The sequence below is a fragment of the Streptopelia decaocto genome (assembly GCF_964273445.1).
Source record: "Streptopelia decaocto genome assembly, chromosome: 2".
Lineage (NCBI taxonomy): Eukaryota > Metazoa > Chordata > Aves > Columbiformes > Columbidae > Streptopelia > Streptopelia decaocto.
This window is the reverse complement of record NC_138655.1, coordinates 43,153,204-43,173,741: the sequence shown is the minus strand read 5'-3', so window position 1 is coordinate 43,173,741 and position 20,538 is coordinate 43,153,204. Positions and strand designations below refer to the sequence as shown.

The following is a 20,538-nucleotide window of genomic DNA, read 5'->3' as shown; positions in this document are numbered from 1 at the left end:
CAATGATGATTAGTTGATGCTGGTATTTCACTATGTTTTAGTGATAACAATACTATGCATATAAATTTGTTTGCATTTAAAAAATAAGTAGTTTAATAAAATTAGTTCTGTCTTTCACAGTAGGGAGAATCTTTCCCCAGTGTATACTGAACTTGATTGTCCTAAGGCTTGGGGGCACTACTTTGTCATCTTCATTGTCTTCCAGTAGTTCTTAGATCTTGTGATGCACAGATCCTGTTATCCAAGAAATATACTACAATCTGAAACCTGAATCTGATAAATAGGTAGATACCTAGTTAGGCATATAGATGATAGGTAGATAGATGGATATATAGTTAGATAGGACTCTTATAAGACAGGATAGGTAGGTTTAGTCAGTTCTCAGTGTACCTTATTGGAGGCCTCTATACAGTTCCTTTCTGTTTTGTTTTTGTTTGGGTTTCGTTTGTTTGTTTTTCTTTTGTTTTTCTTTGTGTGTGTGTGTTTGTTTGGTTTTTGTGGGGATTTTTTTGTTGTTTTTGTTTTTGTTTGTTTTGTTTTGTTTTTGTTTTAGCTCTAGGTGAATCTCTCCATTTTGAGTTTAGTTTTCTCCTTGCAGAAGGTGAGAATATTATTCATATCATGAAAGCACATTATGAGTTTCTATCAAAGGCTGAATGTCAGCTTGCTGTTTGTCTTGGGTTATAAAGACTCCCATCTGAATACACCATAACATTACTTCAGTCTTAGGGCCCTCCAATGGTAAAATAAATACATGTTCTCTATGGTGAAGTGTCAGCATGGGAGGAGGCTGAGGAAAAAAAAATCTAGCAACGTCTCTCAACATCACACTGGCAGTTTGACATCAAAAATGCAGTATGAACTTGAATGTAGGCATAAGGAGAGGCCATTTTATATGTTAATTTACATGAGTTTGTTCTCTTTCTATTCTGGATTTATTAATTACTTCTTTTCTGACAGACTCTCATTTACATTTTACAACAAGACTTTTTAAATGTTAAGATTAAGATTGTGTATAGACAGACCAATGAGTTTAGGCTTCTGTCTAATTAATGTAGCCCAAAAAGGCATAACTTTAAATCCACATGCCTAGTGTTTTAAGGGCTCACAGTGGATATGATTACTTGTTAGGCTGAAAACTAATTTATTTGTAGTCTGGAATCTAATCTATCTGTAGCCCTTGCCTCCATTTATTGTCCAAACATAAAACAAAGATAGATAAGCAATCACCAACATAATGCTGTTCTTGTAGCACATGTGGACATTTTTGGTGGTTATGGGTGTAGCCACTGCACCACTAAGAATGGGTAAGATTTTAGAAGAGAGTGAGAGACCCTGCTGTGAGCTACTTCCCTTGAGCCACTGCTGAGTGGCTCAGGGTCAGAGACTATGAGTCAAATCAGTTGCATACTTCCAAAAATCTTGTTGGATCTACTACTCTTACTGTTTTCAGAGTTATAGTGCGTCAAAACATTTGGGGCCCATGAAGAAGGAAGAATTACTGTCAAATGAATGCTGATATGTTTAAGATTATGTCTCTCTTATTAACATTGTAAATAAAGCATCTCAGGTAGTATCAACAACTATGGTTACATTTCACTGGAGTTTCTTTGGATCTTAGCATCTGTTTTTCTTTTAGGAAAAAAAATATAATTAAATGAATATGGATAAAAAATAATTTCTTATTTCTTATATTTGGGGAAAATTCAGGGAACGCTTCAATGAAATGCGCCACTTAACATGGCATTTGTGCGTTTCTTGAAAAGCAGCAGGAAAATCTCATGTAAAGCTAGGTAGATATCAAGCCAGCATAGATATCTAGACTTTGATGGATTTTATGTAGAGCTAGCTACAAAATGTAGCACCATGTTTCAATTCAGTCATCAGCTGCATTTTGCACAAGACATCTTTTTAAAGTAGAATGACCTGACATAGGAAGTCCACGTGCACTTCATAGTGTCTTTTGTTTCCCCCTTTTCTCAGCATTCATAACAGTAATGTATGTGTGCTAGCTCTCCATGAGTTCTATGAAGCTAACAATATAGGGATTGTAGTTGCTTAACTGATGTTGCAACAGATGAAACTCTTACTCTGATTTTTTGTGTTAAAACTATGGTTTCATTCAAACTGATTTTTAAAACCCATTATGAATAGTTTTGGTAACATTTTTCATAAATGTTTTAAGCAGAAGAATGAGCATATTGTATTTGTAAGACAGGACTGGAAACCAAATAATCTGAAATATCACTCCATCTTGACTTTGCCGATGTTGTCTTTTGCTAAATTATGGTTTTATGATGTCTTTGTTTCCTTTATTGTGAAACAGAGACCTAGACTATTATCAAGTTTAGATTACTAAATTATATGAAGTTCTTCAAATTTATTATAGAAAAATATCTCTAATATATGCTGTTTGGCGATAGTGATAACAGCAACCTGCAAATACAGATTACCACCTTCTCATACTATGTGGCAGAGATTCTGTACTGCGTAACTCACAGCACAGCCATTTAATCCTTTCCCCTCTAGACTGAATAAACACTGAAGCTGCATAGTGAGTGCTTCTAAGAGAAGAGCATAATCAGTTTACAATTTCTAGCTTCTAAATTTAAAAGTGAAATGTAAACTTTTTGGAAATCCAGTATTTCCTTCATAAGAAGAAGCCAATTTATTACTTTTTCCATACAGCTGCTGTTTTCTGTTTGAGACTTGCGTAATAAAAAAAGTGTTAATGTCATAGTGCAATTAATGAAAACATCTATTACAGTGTACTTTACAATGTCTTTACTGTTCATGAAATTTGGAGCTAATAATAATCTGTCAAATATTTCAGCATTGATTTGAAGTAAGTGTCCATCAAGTGGAAAATAACCTAGCGGGTGCAAATACTTTATTATTTTTTCTTGTGTGGTGAAAATTCCTTAGATTAGGATATAACCTGGAACACTGCTCTTAACATGTATTCAGCTACTTTTTTTATCTGGTTCTAGCTACTTTTTTAGTGTTTAAAATATTTTTTTGCCAAACTCAGTAAAGGCTTAATTTATTCAAGCACTATGATGTTAGACTTTTAGCATACATTAGTGTGTTTGTCTTCCTGATTTATATTTTCATTTGTTTTCCTTGAGATACCTGTAGATATGTTAGTCATTTCATTAAGATTTCATCTTTTAGAACTACTCATCAGTACTACTGAGTTTTTATAGAAGGGAGTAGAGTATGCCGGCATGACTAAAACCAAGTCTATATGATTAATATTGTTATTTTGTTTATTACATAGCTATGGTCCTCAAAGTAAAAAAATCCATTAGGATTTAATGGGAGAGAGTGGAAGGTTGAATCATCAGTTACAGTGCAACATCCTTCAAATAACTGCTGTTGGTTCCTCTTTGTCATGCAGCTCTGTTAATGCTGAAAGCTAGAGCTGCAAAGAAAAGAGACAATTCAGCAGTGGATTCAAAGTGTGTACCATCAGACATGCTTTGTTCGTGACCTTGTTTGCATTTGTATTTTACTGTAAAGACTCAGGTTTCTCTTGCTTCCCTAGGAAGCAAATAGAAATATTTTCATGTTTGTTTGTGTGTGCATTTTACCCTCCAGAAGACCTTATGAAAGATTCCGTTCTGCACAGCATCTTCCAGTTGTGGAGCTATACCTCAGTTTGACTTTGGTACAGGGACTCAATTTTTTCTTTGTTGTGCATAGATGCAATAGTGTACAGTATTAAAAAAAAAAAAAAAAAAAAAAAAAAAGGGACTGCCTGTCTGGTAGAGCACCAGAGACCCAATTATTTGAAACCTGTTTCTCTGTGGTTTATATTTCAAAAAAACATAGTCCACCTTAGCTAGGTGTTTGAGTTTTTTGTTTTACTTGGACTAACTAACTATTCCGTAACAATCTAGTGAGACTAGACAAGAATAGTATAGTGAGCATCAAAAGCCTCCAAAGCACAGGAAGTAAACATACAGAAAACTCTCCAGTTTAATGTAGGAAAAATGAAACCTTCTATAGGCATGAAAATTATCTTCCCTGGTCACTATTAAAAAAAAAAAAAAAAAAATTTACCCATAAAGACTAGAAAACGGTCTGACTGGCAACAATGGTCTTTTCTTTAAACAGGTAAAAACCATGTGATATAGACTGAAAGCAAATGTTCACCTCTAAAAGGCAACTTCTATATTTCTGGTGGCTTGACATGGGCCCAAGAGAGCACATTGGACAAAACGTAGCGTGTGTACTGATAGCCAGAAGGAGTCATAAATAAGAGGTGTGCTCAAAAAAGTGCAAATGTGCACACACATGGAGTCTTCTGGCATTTTTCCAACAGTTACAATACCTGATTTAATGGTTCAGAATCGTCATTGCTCCGGCTGTAGTAAAATCAGATGGGTATAAGGAAGAAACTTTTTATCCAGGGGTTATCTAACACCTGTACATATTTTTAGCTCTTTTTTTTTTTCTCTACAATGGGTCTTTGTCTTTTGACAGTTTGTTCGGTGGAGGAGGAAGAGGAAAGGAGAATGGACTCTATATATTTTTCAATAGTATCCAGTGTTGGACTGTTCCAGCCAGATACATGAAGGTTTCCAGATGGCCCACCCCATACTTCTCAACCACTAGTATGGTACAGTATGGTACTGGTGTTTTGGTATCTGTTTGTCAGCACTGGGCCTATTTCTAGATATATACTTTTTTGTTTTGTTTTGTTTTCTTTTGCCCTGGTAGTTCTGCTGTCTTTTTACAAGTTGAATTTGGTACTACCTGTTTCCCATTGGCTGTTTGGAAGGCTGTGGCCAGTAGAACAGCTTGCAGTAAAAAGACATTCAGAGATCATAGAGAAAAAATTGGTGCAGGTGTGGTTACAGAGGGAAGAAACTCTTCATTAAAATTACAAAGGTTACCTGTTCTTTAGATTTTAGTGCAGAGATCTGCAGGAGTTGTTTCCTCCCTGTGCTGTTAGTACATTTCTGAGCAAAATGGAATATAGTCACTGCTTAGGCTGAAATGTCATTACCAGGATAATGACATACATCTTTAAATGAGGTCTAGCAAATCCACGTATCTCTATTCCACTTCACATGATCTTGTCAAGCCAGTACTTATTCAGAATATTTCAAAGGTTCTAATTATGCCGACCTGTTAAAAGGAAAGTTCAAGGGAATGTTCTACATCAAAAACTCTCAGATTTTAATATGTTGGTGTGCAGTAGAAAGTACTGAGGGTATTTATAGATTCCCTGAAATAATGAAATGCCTTCCTTTCTTATACTATTCTGATTATAATGTATTTACATATTAAGTGGATAGACAGACATGTTTCCTCAAATTTTCACCACATCTCAGTTGTCTTAAGGGTTTTCTGACATGTTTTGTTCAGTCATATTTACATGAAAAATCTAATACAAAACACATTCAAAATCCCCTGTGCACTTCAGGTCATAATGTGTTATTTCTGAATCACCAATTGCAGAGAGAAATGGTGGTGAGAGCTAGCATTTACTGTACTGAATGCTAGCAGATAAAATAGTTTCTGTAAAGATGTTTCACCCTGAAAGATTACAAGGATTTACAGACTATTAAAGCATCTTTCCATTAATCAATAAATTAGGTTTTAGATTAAAATTAATCACTTGCACAACAATGGCAACAACAAATCTGTGAGAAGAAGTATTAATTTTTTCCACTGGGAGCTTTTGAATTTGGCAATACCAAGACATCTACATTTTTACTTTATTGCTATGACTACAGCTTTTAATATTGCAGAAGGTATCAAAACCAAAATCCTTATATGTCAACAGGAAAGTTATCTAAATGAGAGTGTGCTTTTTTTAATAATCTTTCCGTATAGGTGTTGCTTAGATAGCTTTGAGTTAAGTAACATCAGTGCTGTTTTACTTGTTTTCTGCATTTTTGTAGAAACTGGCCGCACAGAGGAAGTTGTAAAAATAGAATTATTAAGATTTGAGAGACCTAGGGTTTTTAAAAGGGAGGCCTGTACTTTCTGCATTCTTTGGTGATATTCTGACATGTTCACCAAGCAGCAATGTCACAGAATGAGGACAGGCTGAGAGAGCTGTGGTTGTTCAGCCTGGAGAAGGCTCCAGGGAGATCTTATTGTAACCTTTCATTACTTAAAAGGAACCTATAAGAAGGACTTGGACAAACTTTTTAGAAGGGCATGTTATGACAGGACAAGGGGTAATGTTTTTAAACTACAAGAGGGGAGATTCAGGTTAAACATGAGGAAAAAATCTTTTACAATGAGAGTGGTGAAACACTGGCACAGGTTGCCCAGAGAAGTGGTAGATGCCCCATTCCTGGAAACATTCATGGCCAGGCTGGACGGGGCTCTGAGCAACCTGATCTAGTTGAGGATGTCCTTGCTTATTGCAGGGAGTTGGACTAGATGAACTTTGAAGGTCCCTTCCAACCCAAACCCTTCTATGATTCTATGATTCTAAGATTTTACAAAACATTTTGTTTTTCTGTTATTTTTCATGCCATTTTTGCTTCAGAAAACACATCCACTCTATATAACTGTCTATAAATTATGTTTTTTGTAAGATTTTATAGTCTCAAATGGTAACTAACTACTGTCAAGAATGGATTTCTATGGGGTTATTGCTGGAATAGGGAAACAAGAAAAGGTAAAATAAGGGCTGCAATAGGATAAATAGCCTGATCATTTTGGATTTATACATCAGACTTACGCTTAACTTTGAAAGTCATGAAGGTCTCATGCTGTAAAATGTTTAAACCTGTAATTGTTGAAATACAAATTAGCTTTTTACTTCCTTGGAATTATATGGTAACCCCTTTTCTTTCCAAAATTTCCATAAATGTCCTCCACCTAATTAATATCCAGAGTAAGTACCTCCAATGTCAGTTTTGCCAAGACCCTTAAAATTTAGATGCTGATGAAAATTATTCTAAAAGGTTGAGGCAAGATTATTTGTGAAAAAATCACATTATGAGATAACTGTAATGGATCCCAGTCCAGGAAAATATGTATGTATTTGCCTAAAAGTATGAATTTAAGTATTTTACTAAACTGGGACTTTTCTCCGTTTCAGCTAGATGCAGTACAATTATTCTGCAGGAGAAAATCTACTATTGCGTTAAATGGCATGAAAGTATGTTCTTATGTATTTTCTCAGTGGAAAGCTTTTACCACTGAGCACATTCCCTGAAGTACTAAAATATTTTTCTCAGAGATTAGATCCTGAGCTGCCAAGAAGCTTAGCAGAGTTAACTGCATATATTGATCTAAAACATTACTTCAAATACAAATTTGTCCAAGAATTATTTTTTATGTCATTGTGAAGTTGATAACATTTAGCACTGAACAAATAGGAGCAGGCTTGTACATTAATATTCAAATTTGAAATTAAAATTTGATTTCAAACTCTTTAAGACCATTTTGTATTCATTTTTCATGAGCATTTATATGCTGGTGCTTGATTAATGTGACTATTCATGAAAAGTAAATGTTAAGGTCATATTTGCCAACAGCAAATTTTATATTGAATATGTAAATGTGAAATTTGCCACTAGCTGTGTTTTTGACCCCAGCCTTGCAATGGGATGACTGTTAGCAAACTCTTATTGTGGGGCTGATCTTTCTTTTTTCCCCCAGAACTGTGCCTCTTCATAGTCAGACAAAATAATCAAGCCATGTTTTCAACAATCTTAAGCCTATCTCTGTTCATAAAAGATTTGAAAAATAAAGCATGTACTTCAAAATGCTTTCTCAACTGGATGACTTCCACTCTTCAAGAATTAGGAACGGGAACAATAGCTGACATGTTATGTAGTTCAGTAATGTTTGTGCCTTTTGAATATAACTAAATATCTTTTCACAAATTACATGTATAAAAACTGTACTTGTCTAGTAAATGTGTTAGAAATTTCATATAGAACTGAACTGTGAGAGCACTTACTCTGGGAAATTTGATGTGTGGGAACAGTTTGACTGAAGAAGCAGGGGATTCTTCTATATTTAATACATAAAAAAGGAGCTTAATTGTTTTGTTAACATCAGGGCTAGAAAACTCAGATCCTTTGAGTTCATTGCTATTAATAGATATGGTTTTTTTTAAGTGCAGTGTGATCAATTGTGAAAAGAACTCCAAATCCTTTAATACTTTGATTGGAATTGTTTCCTTCTGGCTTATTCTTACTGCTTTATATTATATTGAACTAAAACACACTAAAATTGTATTATTTGTGTGAGTAGTAAAGATACATTTCGCAAGGATGTTGTGCAGATAGGATGAGTAGGAGGAATTTCTACATATTTCTACATATTATTTGTGTATTACAATATGGCCTAGATTTTGCTTAAAAGAAAAAAAAAAATCTTTAAATGGATCCTTGAAGGTAAATGTACAAAGCCTCTGGAGGTTGCTTAATGTTCTACAGGTGTTGACAGCTTGTTTTGAGTATTCTCCATAACATTTATTTGAGAGGGAAAACAAAACAAAACAAAACAAAACAAAACAACAAAACAAACAAAGAAAAAAACCAACAAAACCACAACACCACAAAAAAACCCAACCCTAACAAAACAAACAAACAAACAAAACAATCTCAGGGTAGCCTGCTTTCATGGTTGGTTTCCAGTTATTATGAGGCCCAGAAACCTTGTTTCTTAAATAATAAATCCACTGTAGTCTGATGGGACAGCTGATTGTTCCTCTGGCTGTACATACCAGTACACACAGGACGCTGTGCAACCCTTTGGCAAAGCCTTGTAGAAATCAGTAGATGCGATTATAACAGTGGTGTAAATGCTTCTTCCATTTCAGTAAGAGTTGTTTTGTTTTGTTTACTAAGAGGTTCACACATTTCTCCCAAAGCAGCTTCAGTCAATGTTTGTTTTGGATAGTGTCAATGAAATTGATCCCAAACAAAATCTGGTTCCTGTGTAAATTTCTGAGTTATGGTGCCAATTAGAACTCTACACAAACATATATAATTTTAATGAAAGTGTGTTCTATTGGTAGAAGATGAAGTATACATGTTAAAACAACTAGTTGAAAACAGAATTAGGTTTATGGATTTATAATATTTGACTCATGGCAGGGTTGAGTAATTTACCTAAACACATGGTGGTGATTTTATCAGTCTCATAGAGCTGTAATTTCCAATTAGGAAACAAACAAAGAAACAAACAAAACCAAACCAAAACCAACCACTGTGTTGTCCAAAAGAATTCAAGTTTCCTATTTCATATCTTTAAAAAAATGTGGCATAAATGCTTTTAGTTTCAACCACACTAGGAACAGTTCTGCTGGTATTTGGAACATTTTCAGTATTATTAAGGGATGTGCCTCATTCCTCTTAGTCAGTTGTTTTGGAACTCATTACATATATAATTACAAAAACAGTTGTTTATGAATTAGCTTGGAAAGTTAGTAGCTGCCCAGCAGCTAAATATCTAATAACATTCAAAAAGTGGAACAGCTGTGAGAGTTTGAAGTAGAGGACTTCTTAAGACTGTATAACTACACAGATTGTTCAGCATAGCTGAATAATCATAGAGAAGTAGAACCATACATTGAGGGAACTGGGGCTGCTTAGCCTTGAGGAGGCTGAGGTGAGACCTTATTGCCCTCTACAGCTACCTGAAAGGAGGTTGTAGCATGAAGGGGGTTGGCCTCTTCTCCTAAATAGCAAGTGATAGGACAAGAGGAAATGGTTGCACCAGGAGAGGTTTAGGTTGGATATTAGGAAAAATATTCTTTATGGAAAGGGTTGTCAGGCATTGGAACAGGCTGCCCAGGGAAGTGGTGGAGTCACCATCCCTGAAGGTGTTTAAAAGGCATTTAGATTAGGTTCTTAGGGACATGGTTTAGTGCTAGAGTTAGGTTATATTATGGTTGGACTTGATGATCCTGAAGGTCTCTTCCAACAAAAAATGATTCTATGGAGTAGGCAGTGTGAAAACTAAGATATGTTTTCATATATATATGAAAAAAGTAGGCAGTTCCGAACTCCAGCATGTACTCACTACATCTAGATACACTGAAAAAGTTTTTGAAACTTTGAAAGAGTTTAGGTTAATGTCTTCTGTTCTTTGGGGTTTTTTTGTGTGTTTTCATAGATATTTTCTTGTCGTGCGTAACTGCATATCATGTAGAGCTGAATGGCTAATAAACACATTTTTGTGTATTTATTTTTTCTATGGCCCACAGTCCCAGACCAATAGTAGTGCATGGAATATAGGTTGGGAAACATTAACAAGACCCATTGTTTGGAACTAGAATCAATATTTGCATTAGAATCAACAGTCTGAAGCTCAGCTGGGATGAGTCAAAAATACCCTAATAGATCACAGTAAATAACATATTAGAGTTGGAATCTATGTAGGGAATTAATATTTTTCATTTTACAGAATATCGTGTGAAATGTTTCAATTCAGCGACCTATAGTGTTCCCTATGACCTATGTTCAGGGACTCCACAGTATGGTGTTCGCAGTTTTAATAGACTTAAAATTTTAACAAGTTTTAATCCCTTACTTTTCATAGTTTCTTTACTGGAGTAATGGCTTTCTAATGATTTAACATGAACTTTGATGACCAGTAAGTGCAGTTTTTAGTGAAACAAAATTCAGAATTATAGTACATGACCTAAGAATGCAAATAAAGCACTTATAGCAATGTTTTTTATGAGTGATTTTTATTAATGATGCTAACATTAATGAAAGAAGAACAGGAAAATGCTGCAGACTTTTCCTACCAGACTTTTTCTTCCATATTTTTTTTCCTCAGGTGTTTGCATTGATATTTTTTGCTGAGCCACTTCTCTGTTTCTTTTGAAAAGAGAAATATGCAACTAAGCAACAACTGTAGTCTATTGCTATTCTGATTGAAAGATTACTAAACATTTTAGTGTCAATTATGGAGCATAAGAAAGTTAAAAATTTCCCGAAAGCTGTCATCAAATCTTTTAGACAAACTTGTACGTACTCCGTTCCACAAGTGTTAGACTTTAAAGTTTAAAAATAGATTATTTTTTCCAACTTGATTGTAAATATATCACTGAAGTGATAATATTTTCTTTCTACCTTGAAACTGCATTGAAAAAAGAACTGTAGAAGTCTGTGTCCTCTATGTGGTCTATGTGTGACCTATATTGGGACCTCTGTTGCATGATGGATTTTTTGTGTGTGTGTGTGAGTTAAGTATATTTCCAATAAGTTATTTGTGAAATTATTTTTTTTTCTCCTACCTCCTGATTACATTTGCTCATGTTGCATACACCTGATTATTGTAGTAATTTCCTATGAAGGAAATTCTGTAGATGTCTCTTACTGTCAGCTAATATAAATGGCCTACTTTGCATGTAGGCTTGAAACATGATTAAATCGATTTTTAAAAGCCAATCACTTAATTTGCTACTAATGCTTTACGCAGAAGTCTTGAGGTTGCATGTTCTGGTAGCTCTGTGTCTAAAACCCATGAGTGTGAAACCAAGTAGAGTAAGGATCAATGAAGCAAGACCTAGACAGGATGGAGGGTTGGGCGGGGAATAACTTAATGAAATATAACAAGGGCAAACGTAGAGTTTTGCATCTGGATAGGAACAACCCCAGGTTCCAGTACAAGTTGGGGAATGACCTACTAGAGAGCAGCTTAGGGGAAAGGGACCTGGGGGTCCTGGTGGACAACAGGATGACCATGAGCCAGCATTGTGCCCTTGTGGCCAGGAAGGCCAATGGCATCCTGGGGTGTATTAGAAGGGGGGTGGTTAGTAGGTGGAGAGAGGTTCTCCTTCCCCTCTACTCTGCCCTTGTGAGACCACATCTGGAATATTGTGTCCAGTTCTGGGCCCCTCAGTTCAAGAAGGACAGGGAACTGCTGGAGAGAGTCCAGTGCAGGGCAAGAAAGATGATTAAGGGAGTGGAGCATCTCCCTTATGCGGAAAGGCTGAGGGAGCTGGGTCTCTTTAGCTTGGAGAAGAGGAGACTGAGGGGTGACCTCATTAATCTTTATAAATATATAAAAGGTGAGTGTCATGAGGATGGAGCCAGGCTCTTCTCAGTGGCAACCAATGGTAAGACAAGGCGTAATGAGTTCAAACTGGAACACAAGAGGTTCCATTTAAATTTGAGAAGAAACTTCTTCATAGTGAGGGTAGCAGAACACTGGAACAGGCTGCCCAGGAAGGTTGTGTCTCCTTCCCTGGAGACATTCAAAACCCACCTGGACACATTCCTGTGTAACCTCATCTAGGTGTTCCTGCTCTGACAGGGGGATTGGACTAGGTGATCTTTTGTGGTCCCTTCCAGTCCCTAACATTCTGTGATTCTGTGATTCTGTGAAGGAGGCTGGAATATAAGGTGACTGGTATGACATTGTCCATCTGAGAAACCACTTGATGGTCTAGCTTAAATGAGTGCTGCCACTTGTAACCAAGAATAATTTTGTTTCTAAGTGGTCACTTTTGTGGGACTATTCAAAAACCATTAAGATCTGAATCTCTCTGTATCTTACTCCAAAACGATCTTTTGTATAGTGCATTACTAGCTGGAACATTCACTGAGTAAGTGCTACCTCAATTCCTGTGTCTTCTTGAGAAGGCATAAACGTCTCTCTGTCAGTTTCAGAATAATTTGGCTCAGCAGACTATCTTTGCTGTAACTGGTAATCTTACTGCATCCCCCTGCACTTTTTTAAAAGAGCCAGTAGTAAGAAACATGGATAAGAGGGTTCTGAATAGAAGAGCATGTCTTCCTACATCCTCAGCATGTGTATCATCATTCTGTCCTGCATTTCCTTTTGCCTTGATTTAGGAAGCTCCCAGTTCTGGTGTACAGCCCGTTTGGGTTTGTATCTAAATATCTAACACAGATTCGGGAAACAGACAGCAAAAAATTTAAAGGTACAACTATGGTGGTGTCAAACTATGGTCTGAAGTATACTTTGAGTCGTGCAGCCTGAGTAGGAACTGCTGTCTTAAGATGGTGTTCTTGTTTGCTCTGTATATCAGCAAGAGAAATATTCTAAAGGAAAAAAAAGAATCTTTGAGGGTTTTTACTATTATATTTACTTACTAACTTTCACTGTTGGAAAATGCTGTGATAAATATTAGCTCATAGGAATTAAAGCTCCCCATACAGTGGTGTGTTTTTAATGCAAAAATTCTGTATTAACTACATAGCTGTTACTGAATAAAAGAGTCGGTTTTTAGACAAACATAATTCAAAACAGTTGTGTGCATGCATTGAGCCTTCTAGCTTTGCGGCTTTATGTGATTGTATCAAAAGTATGTGTTATGGTATCTGCTGATGGACTCTATATTGGTGCATTGTGTAACTCTGCACAGTGGCTAGAAAGGTGCTTTTTGGTTTTGGTTTGTTTTGTTTTTTTTCTTTTTCCCTGGATGTTTGTAATTCAAGGTATTAATAAAAAAACCACTGAATTTTCCTTTAAAACACACTGAAGAGTGGAATTTGGTCCAGGTCAGGACAACATAGCTCTTGGGGACTATGTAGGTCTTCTGTTTTAAATCTTTACCACTTCATCAGTGGGTAGATTTCATTGGTAATTTAAGAGAGGATTTACAGTCTTATTCAGGAAAGAATACTTACTGAAGTCAGAGGGACTTCATGCTTCAGTGCGTTTCTGAATATATTGAGAGAGACTTCAGCATATGCTCAATGTTTTCTTGAACTGGGACTTTAAAAGGTTTTATGAAATTAAAAGGCAATATCATTGTACACATTATTAAAAATTCAGACTAGTGTTATTACTATGTAGAGATTTTATTCAACAATGTCACACATCACCATAAAATTCAGCTCTTTAAATGGCCCCCTTGCAGTCATTACAGTAATTTCATGGAAATATAGACACTGTCGCTCCAGAAACACTGGCTCTTATAATTTCACTGTTTCACAGAGCTGCTGGTTCAGACAAGCACAACTGTTATTTTTGCCTATCTCACTTTATTCATGAACATCACTAAATTTACGTAACGTTATTTGTGGTACAAGTAAATTAATTCATTATCCCAGTGGTAGTAAGCTTATGCTTTGCATAAAAGAGTTTATTGACAGTATTTAATGTCTCAGTTTGTGTAGTTCTTTTCACATCAACTCATTCTAAATTAAATATATATGATACCTAAAAAGCAATAGAAATTTAATATATAGCTGTGAAGTTGATGAGGAGATGTTAAGACTTTTCAGTGTCACAGTTGCTTTCTGTTGCAGGGATGAGTTCATTAGACAACAACCAACCAACAAACAAATCAATAGCTAGTATTGCTCACTAGATGAAATAAAAATATAAGACTAAATCAAGTAGTAACAGCAATAATAAATAGTTTGTCATTATTTAATCCATACAATAGCTGCATCAACACATTAAGTGTTACTCCCATCCATTGTTAACTATTAAAAGAAAAACCTGATATAGTTAGGTGAATTAATATGCCTGAAATCTTGAGCTTTGTAGAAGATCTTGAAAACACTAAAAATCTTGGGCTTTTGTCGCGGTTGAGACAGACAAACGACATGGACCAAATTCTTTCAAGATGAAAGTAATAGGTGCCATTTATTGCTACAAGTGCATTTTTATACAATTCTACCAGTTCATGTGTCTTTTCACTATTGGTTACAAGTTACAGCACTAACATCTCATTGGTTAATTTTTCTATCATCCATGTTATTCTTCTATCCCCTTCTCTCTCACGGGTACATTTCCCCTCTCTCCGGATACTCTTTTACTCCCATCCTTCTCAAGGGTAAATCTTAATATCTCAAGGCTGATCTCTACTACCATATTTTCTGTCAAGGATTCCACAGACCCGCTGCAGTTTCCCACAGGCTTTATACAAAGAAAACCCCTATACATCTTGAATAGTCAGTACAGCCTCTGGAAATAAAACAGATTATTACCTTTCAATGATACAGAGAATCTTTTTAGTAGTGCCTGGTCATGCAATTTCTGCAATCTGGGTTACAGTGTTTTAGAAATTATCAGGTCAAATGCATAGACATACAGGTCTCCTCCAAAGGGAGTTTTTCCATGGCTTACAGTGGGGAGAGAATCTCGTTAGACTTTGGAAATATTAGGTCTACTACTGAGTTAAATTTTGTCAGGCAAATATTCCATGGATTTAGCACTATGAATTTATCTCACCTTCACCAAACTCTTCATATGTGACAAATAAATAAATAAATAAATAAAATGCTTAGGAAATTGCTGCATTTTTGTTTTGAAATTTTTGAAATAGTATTTCTATATTTATTCAAATTAGTATTCCATCCAAAAATATGTGGGTTTTTTTTCACTTTTTAGAAGTAAGGTCCATTTATATCTTTTCACATACTAACGGAAATGTTTTAAATATTTTTATTTGATACAAATTTAGCAATGACTTCTCTATTAACAGTAATGAACTGAAAATCTCTCTCTTACAGAGCTACGTTTCATTAATACTGAACATTTTTTTTACCATTTATACACAATGGGGATGAGGCTCTAATTATCTTCCAGGACTAATAATTGTTGTTTGTGGCTAGCATTATCTTTGGTAATTTGATTGTACAGTTCTCATAGAAGCACTGTTTCTTGAAATAGCCACTTTGTAAGATATTAGAAAATTAAAAGAGTCCTGAAATTCTTCTAAATGACTGCAGATTCTTAAGAGAGCTTAATTGTTACCAGGAAGCAGAAATACCAGTAAAAATGTTCCTGAATAAGATTTGATTTCTTATTATACCTCTTTCTCTTTCTGCATAGAGGAGCAGCAGTATGGCATGATGTATGTGTTGAATGAGGACACAAAGTAAATAAATCCTATATGGCATACTTGATTTAAGAAAGTTCAGTAATTGTTCATTTTGTATGTAAAATAAAGACCAAAAAAATGTAAAATAACAATAAAGCTTTCAAGTGAAAGCTACAAAAAGACAATTAATAATTTTAATTAAAAGTTATATTTTCTTCAGCTAACCTTATTTCCCAGAATGGCTTTGTTAATGACTGGAAAGTAAGTGAAAAGAGATCAATAGCTTGTCTCCTCTTTGTTGTAATCATTATTTAGTAGTTTTCTTTTTTTTTAATATTTTCTCTCTATTTAGTCTTTATTCTGCATATCAAAATCTAGTCACTTTCTGGATTATATGCTTCATACCCTCCAACATGTATTTCAGTGAAATAAGTATTGCTGATTTCAACCAAGCTGTGTTTGAATTCTTCATCCTATGATATAAAAAGGTTTGAGAGAAAGAGAGGTTAGAGAAAAAGGTCACAGTAGACTACTTAAGGCAACTTCTAGCCTTTAGAGAACGATATATAATCAAATGAAATCATGTAGACCCATCGCTTGTTTTACTCTTGGAAGAAGAAAGATTCAGGGACAGAGTTTACCGTCTCAACTTCTTTCACAAATCATATCCACTTATTCTTAGGTATCTTAAAAGATGACTTCATAAATCAAAGTTGGTAATGGTGTAACTTCTCCACTTATTTCTTCCCCATTCCTGAATAAAAATAAATATTTTTTAAAAGGCAGAGGGTAGCTGTATTTTTCCTGCACTTTACAACTGTTGTTTTAATAGAGGATACATGCCTGTAAGTTTCTGCTCTGGCTATGACTATTCTGAACTATGTGACTGCTACATAGGAGAGGATAGGGATGAATTTTCTATAAAGGCTAAGGATACAATATGGTTTCTCCAATGGAATTCAGAACTTTGAAGTCTTGATCTACTGTTCCACAGATAGCAAGTTACCTTCTTTCAATGAATTAAGTACTGCTTAAAAATTCTAAGGCATAAAACATAACAGAACTGGGAAGTGTTTGTCAAAGAGACATGCTACTGATGAAGTTTTTGGCATGCAGTTTGAGTTCATGAAATTTTTTGTGATTTGTGTGTGTGTGTGTGTGTTTATTTGTACATGTACATATAAATACATACTACACTGCAAATGGTGCCTTGACAACTGCTGTGCTATAAAGAGACTAAAATTGCAAAGTGGATTTCAGATACTGAATCAAATATTTTGTCATACTGTTACTCCTCTGTAGCAATCAGTGTGGAGTAGGAAGGAGTGTTTCAAAGCAAAGTCAACATTTTTTCTTGAAGAGTTGCTTAAAGTTAATGCATTGATTCCATCTGAAAGCCTCTCTGCATGTAGTTACATACACACGTGTAAGTAAATCTATAGGATAGGCTGCTGATAGGCATAGATTGTAGAATAGCAATCCTCCACAAATTATTTACAAGGCTTTCTCACAAACAGGATCAGGACAGAAGGGTTGCTTGCCTGTTAACCAGCTACCATGAAAACACAGCAGAAAAGCAACAGATATATGCAAATTTAAAATTATTGTATTTCTGACCACTGCTCCCAGCAAGCTGACTCCCTGCACAGTATAAGTGCAGTCACTCAGATGGAGGCATAGTGCACTCTTCTGTCTCTGTAAGCCCAAATTAAATCATCCCTTGAAGAGTTTTGAAGTTATAGAGACAGTAGAACACAAAATGGTTGTTCTCTGAAAGAGTTACAAGGTGTAATGCGTCTTGTCTCTCATGTTCTAAAATTATTCAAATGTTTTTCCTCCACTGTTAAGTACAACGTTTTGCTTAGTTGCTTTTGTGCCTCCTTTGTGCCAATCTGGGGAGGTGCCTGGGGTTTCCTTTCTCTACTGTGTGTCTTGAGGTGTCTGTCAGCTGTACCATACAAAAACTAAAGACATGAACAAGAGCCACAGGAGCAATTGTGAGACAGTATAGGGAGGCCAAAAGCATTCACAGGTGGATAGATGATTTACACATTCTCATGTCCAAAATGCAAGCTGCTCTTTTACAAAACCCAAGCTTGTGCTTATCTAAGCCTCGAGACTTAAAATAGGAACTTTTTTCTCTGTGGCTATAAGGAAGATTAGGCCTCTCATCTACGCTGGAGTGCTTTGGCTAAATTTAACTCTGGCTGTTGGGAAAACTTACACCTAGGATTATGCACAGCGGTGGAAACTACTGCTATTGATTTGGCTTGTTTTTTTAATACATACATGCCAGTGTGGATGGTGCCAGATCTGAAAGAAAGAGGTGCACAGCTGAACAGCATCAGGGAGTAAGTTGTAATAGCACAATGCAAAGCCAGTGCTATTGCAGGAGGCCAATGCCCACCACATCCCCATCTATGTGTGACTAGAAACACAACTGACAAGCATGTAGAAATCTTTACATCTTGCTTTCTTTTTAAAAAATCTAATTGCAATAAATTGCTAAGCAGTTATGTTCTGATATATGAAAACTGTGTGACCTTGCTTAAATTTGCTGATAAATTTTGGTCATAGATAGATTTCAAGGTGTCCTATCTGCATTTCTCTTCCAGGTTCAGGTCCTTCGCAATGCAGGGGAAGAGGTTACCCTCACTGTGTCATTTCTGAAAAGAGCACCTGCTTTTCTAAAACTGCCACTGAATGAAGATTGTGCATGTAAGCCTTTATTACTTGGCCAAAAAAATAAAAAATTCAATCCTCATGAACTCTTGCAGCTTCCAAATCTGTTGTGCATTGAGAGTGATTGACAGCAGATTTTTTGGTCAGCATTGCTGCCTGAACATAAGTTGCTCGTATTGCCAGGTCTCACAGTAACATTCACCTCAAGCAAAAAATTTCTATCTTTGCTTGAAAAACATATCACCAGGCATTTGGCTGGTGTGAATCAGCAAAGTTGCACATAAAATGGTGGAATTACATCCATTCACAGTAGCTCACATCCTGATGCAGAGTATTTTAAATCAGTTTTCATGCAGAATCGGATAACATTTCAGTCTGAAATATTTTTGTCTTGTGAATGTGAAAATGAGATTGTGTGTGTACATTTAGAGGGTTTAACTTTACCATTTAAATTTCAGAGGCTTTGGTGGAGGTGTCTGCCTGTCTAAAAATAAATTACTCTGGGATTATTAGTATTTTGCTTAAGTCCAACTGAGTTTTATTCAGCTAGCCCTGTGAGAGACATATGGAGGCAGCTGTCTTCTTTTAATTATATTAAATTGTGGAGTGTGTCATTACAGACAATTATAGCATATCTAGGCATATTGATATGTCACCCTGTACCTTTTGTCACTGCTGCTTTCCTTCTGCTTCTTGCTCCTAAGAGGCTAAAATGAATTGCTTATTTTTTAAGCAACAAAACAATAAATGTTTTATTTCAATACTTTCAGCCTTTGATTTTAAGTTAGTAGGAAATAAACGAAATTATGAAACAATATTTTATACGACCATTTGTTGAAATGCTATCTTTATCTTTTTCCTAGGTATTAAATTTTAGTGAGACAAGGAAAAATGTAGAACACCATATTCTTAAATTCTTATCCCAGCACATTTGTCCCTTTTATGAAAAGTTGTGGTACCACAGAGTACCCTGAGTAACACAGACAAATATGCTTTTGCATTGATCCTGTCATGTTATTTCTGAGGTGTAGCACTGTAATTTCCTCAACTGCTACAATAAGAGAACTGTAAACATCATTGACTAGTTCCTTCACATGAAAACCAAGTGAAGAGGTACACACTTTCTTTTTATTATAAAATTTGTAAAAATTTTGTTTGTTTGCTTGTTTTTTTTCCCCTTATTAAACAGATTAGTAACTCTTTTAAGCAAAGCAACAAGGGATGGATTCTTGAGCCTCCATTCAGCTTAAAAAGGCACTCCTCTCAAACCAGAAGACAGATACTGTCTGAATGGAGAAACAGGCTTGATATGACAAAATTAGTGGGGGGAATGGAATACATACATATAGACATACACAAATTTGAATTATAGAATTACAGATTAATGAAGAATTTTTGGTGTATTCATGTTTGTATTAGGTGCCCCCAGTGACCAAAGCAGTGGTACATCCTCTCCCCTATGTGACAGTGGTTTGCATCTCAACTACCATCCCAACAACACGGTAAGAGGTTATATTGTTTTGATGGAATTACACAGAAGAAGAATAGTACTAGAATATCTAAGTGGAAGTAATTAATAAAGGACAGCAACATGGGAGAAGCTCTAATTAAAATATATTGGAGATAGTTCCATATGGGGCAGAGTTGCCAGACATTATGGATGTGAATTAAACTATGACAAATAATACCAGCTGAGATTGTGCCCAATAGATGTGACTACTAATTTTATCTGGGCAATAGGGATTTTGTGAAAGTTTTTTCTTCTAGGTTATTTCTACAGCATAGCTATTAAAATGAAAATGGAAATACATGTATTTAAAGAAAAGGTAGAAAAAAATTTCAGAATATTTTCCATGCTTTTTATATCTTATCTAAAACTTTTGGCAAAAGGTGATTTAGGTACATAGTTTTACCTGTTTCGAAGGTAAGAGTATTTTATTTTTAGTAACTTACATTTGAAGTCTTAGTGAAGAATGATACCATTATGGAGCAAAGTATCTTAAGGATGAAACGCTACAAGTATCTGATCAGATTTTTAGTAAAAGATTACTTTAAAGTGCAATGAGGGCCTTATAACAATTTTCTTAGCCAGAAAATGCAAAATTTCCATTTTT

General features: G+C 35.4%; 1 protein-coding gene across 2 annotated transcripts in view; it reads left to right on the top strand.

Moving 5' to 3' along the window:
* Positions 1–20,538, top strand: part of SNTG1 (syntrophin gamma 1) — a 330,365-nt gene that overhangs the window by 212,822 nt on the left and 97,005 nt on the right. For both annotated transcript variants that reach the window (XM_082045789.1, XM_082045788.1), the window contains 2 exons: positions 18,358–18,460; positions 19,844–19,926. In XM_082045789.1, the coding sequence (XP_081901915.1) occupies positions 18,358–18,460; positions 19,844–19,926 (186 nt within the window). The remainder of the gene's footprint in view (positions 1–18,357; positions 18,461–19,843; positions 19,927–20,538) is intronic.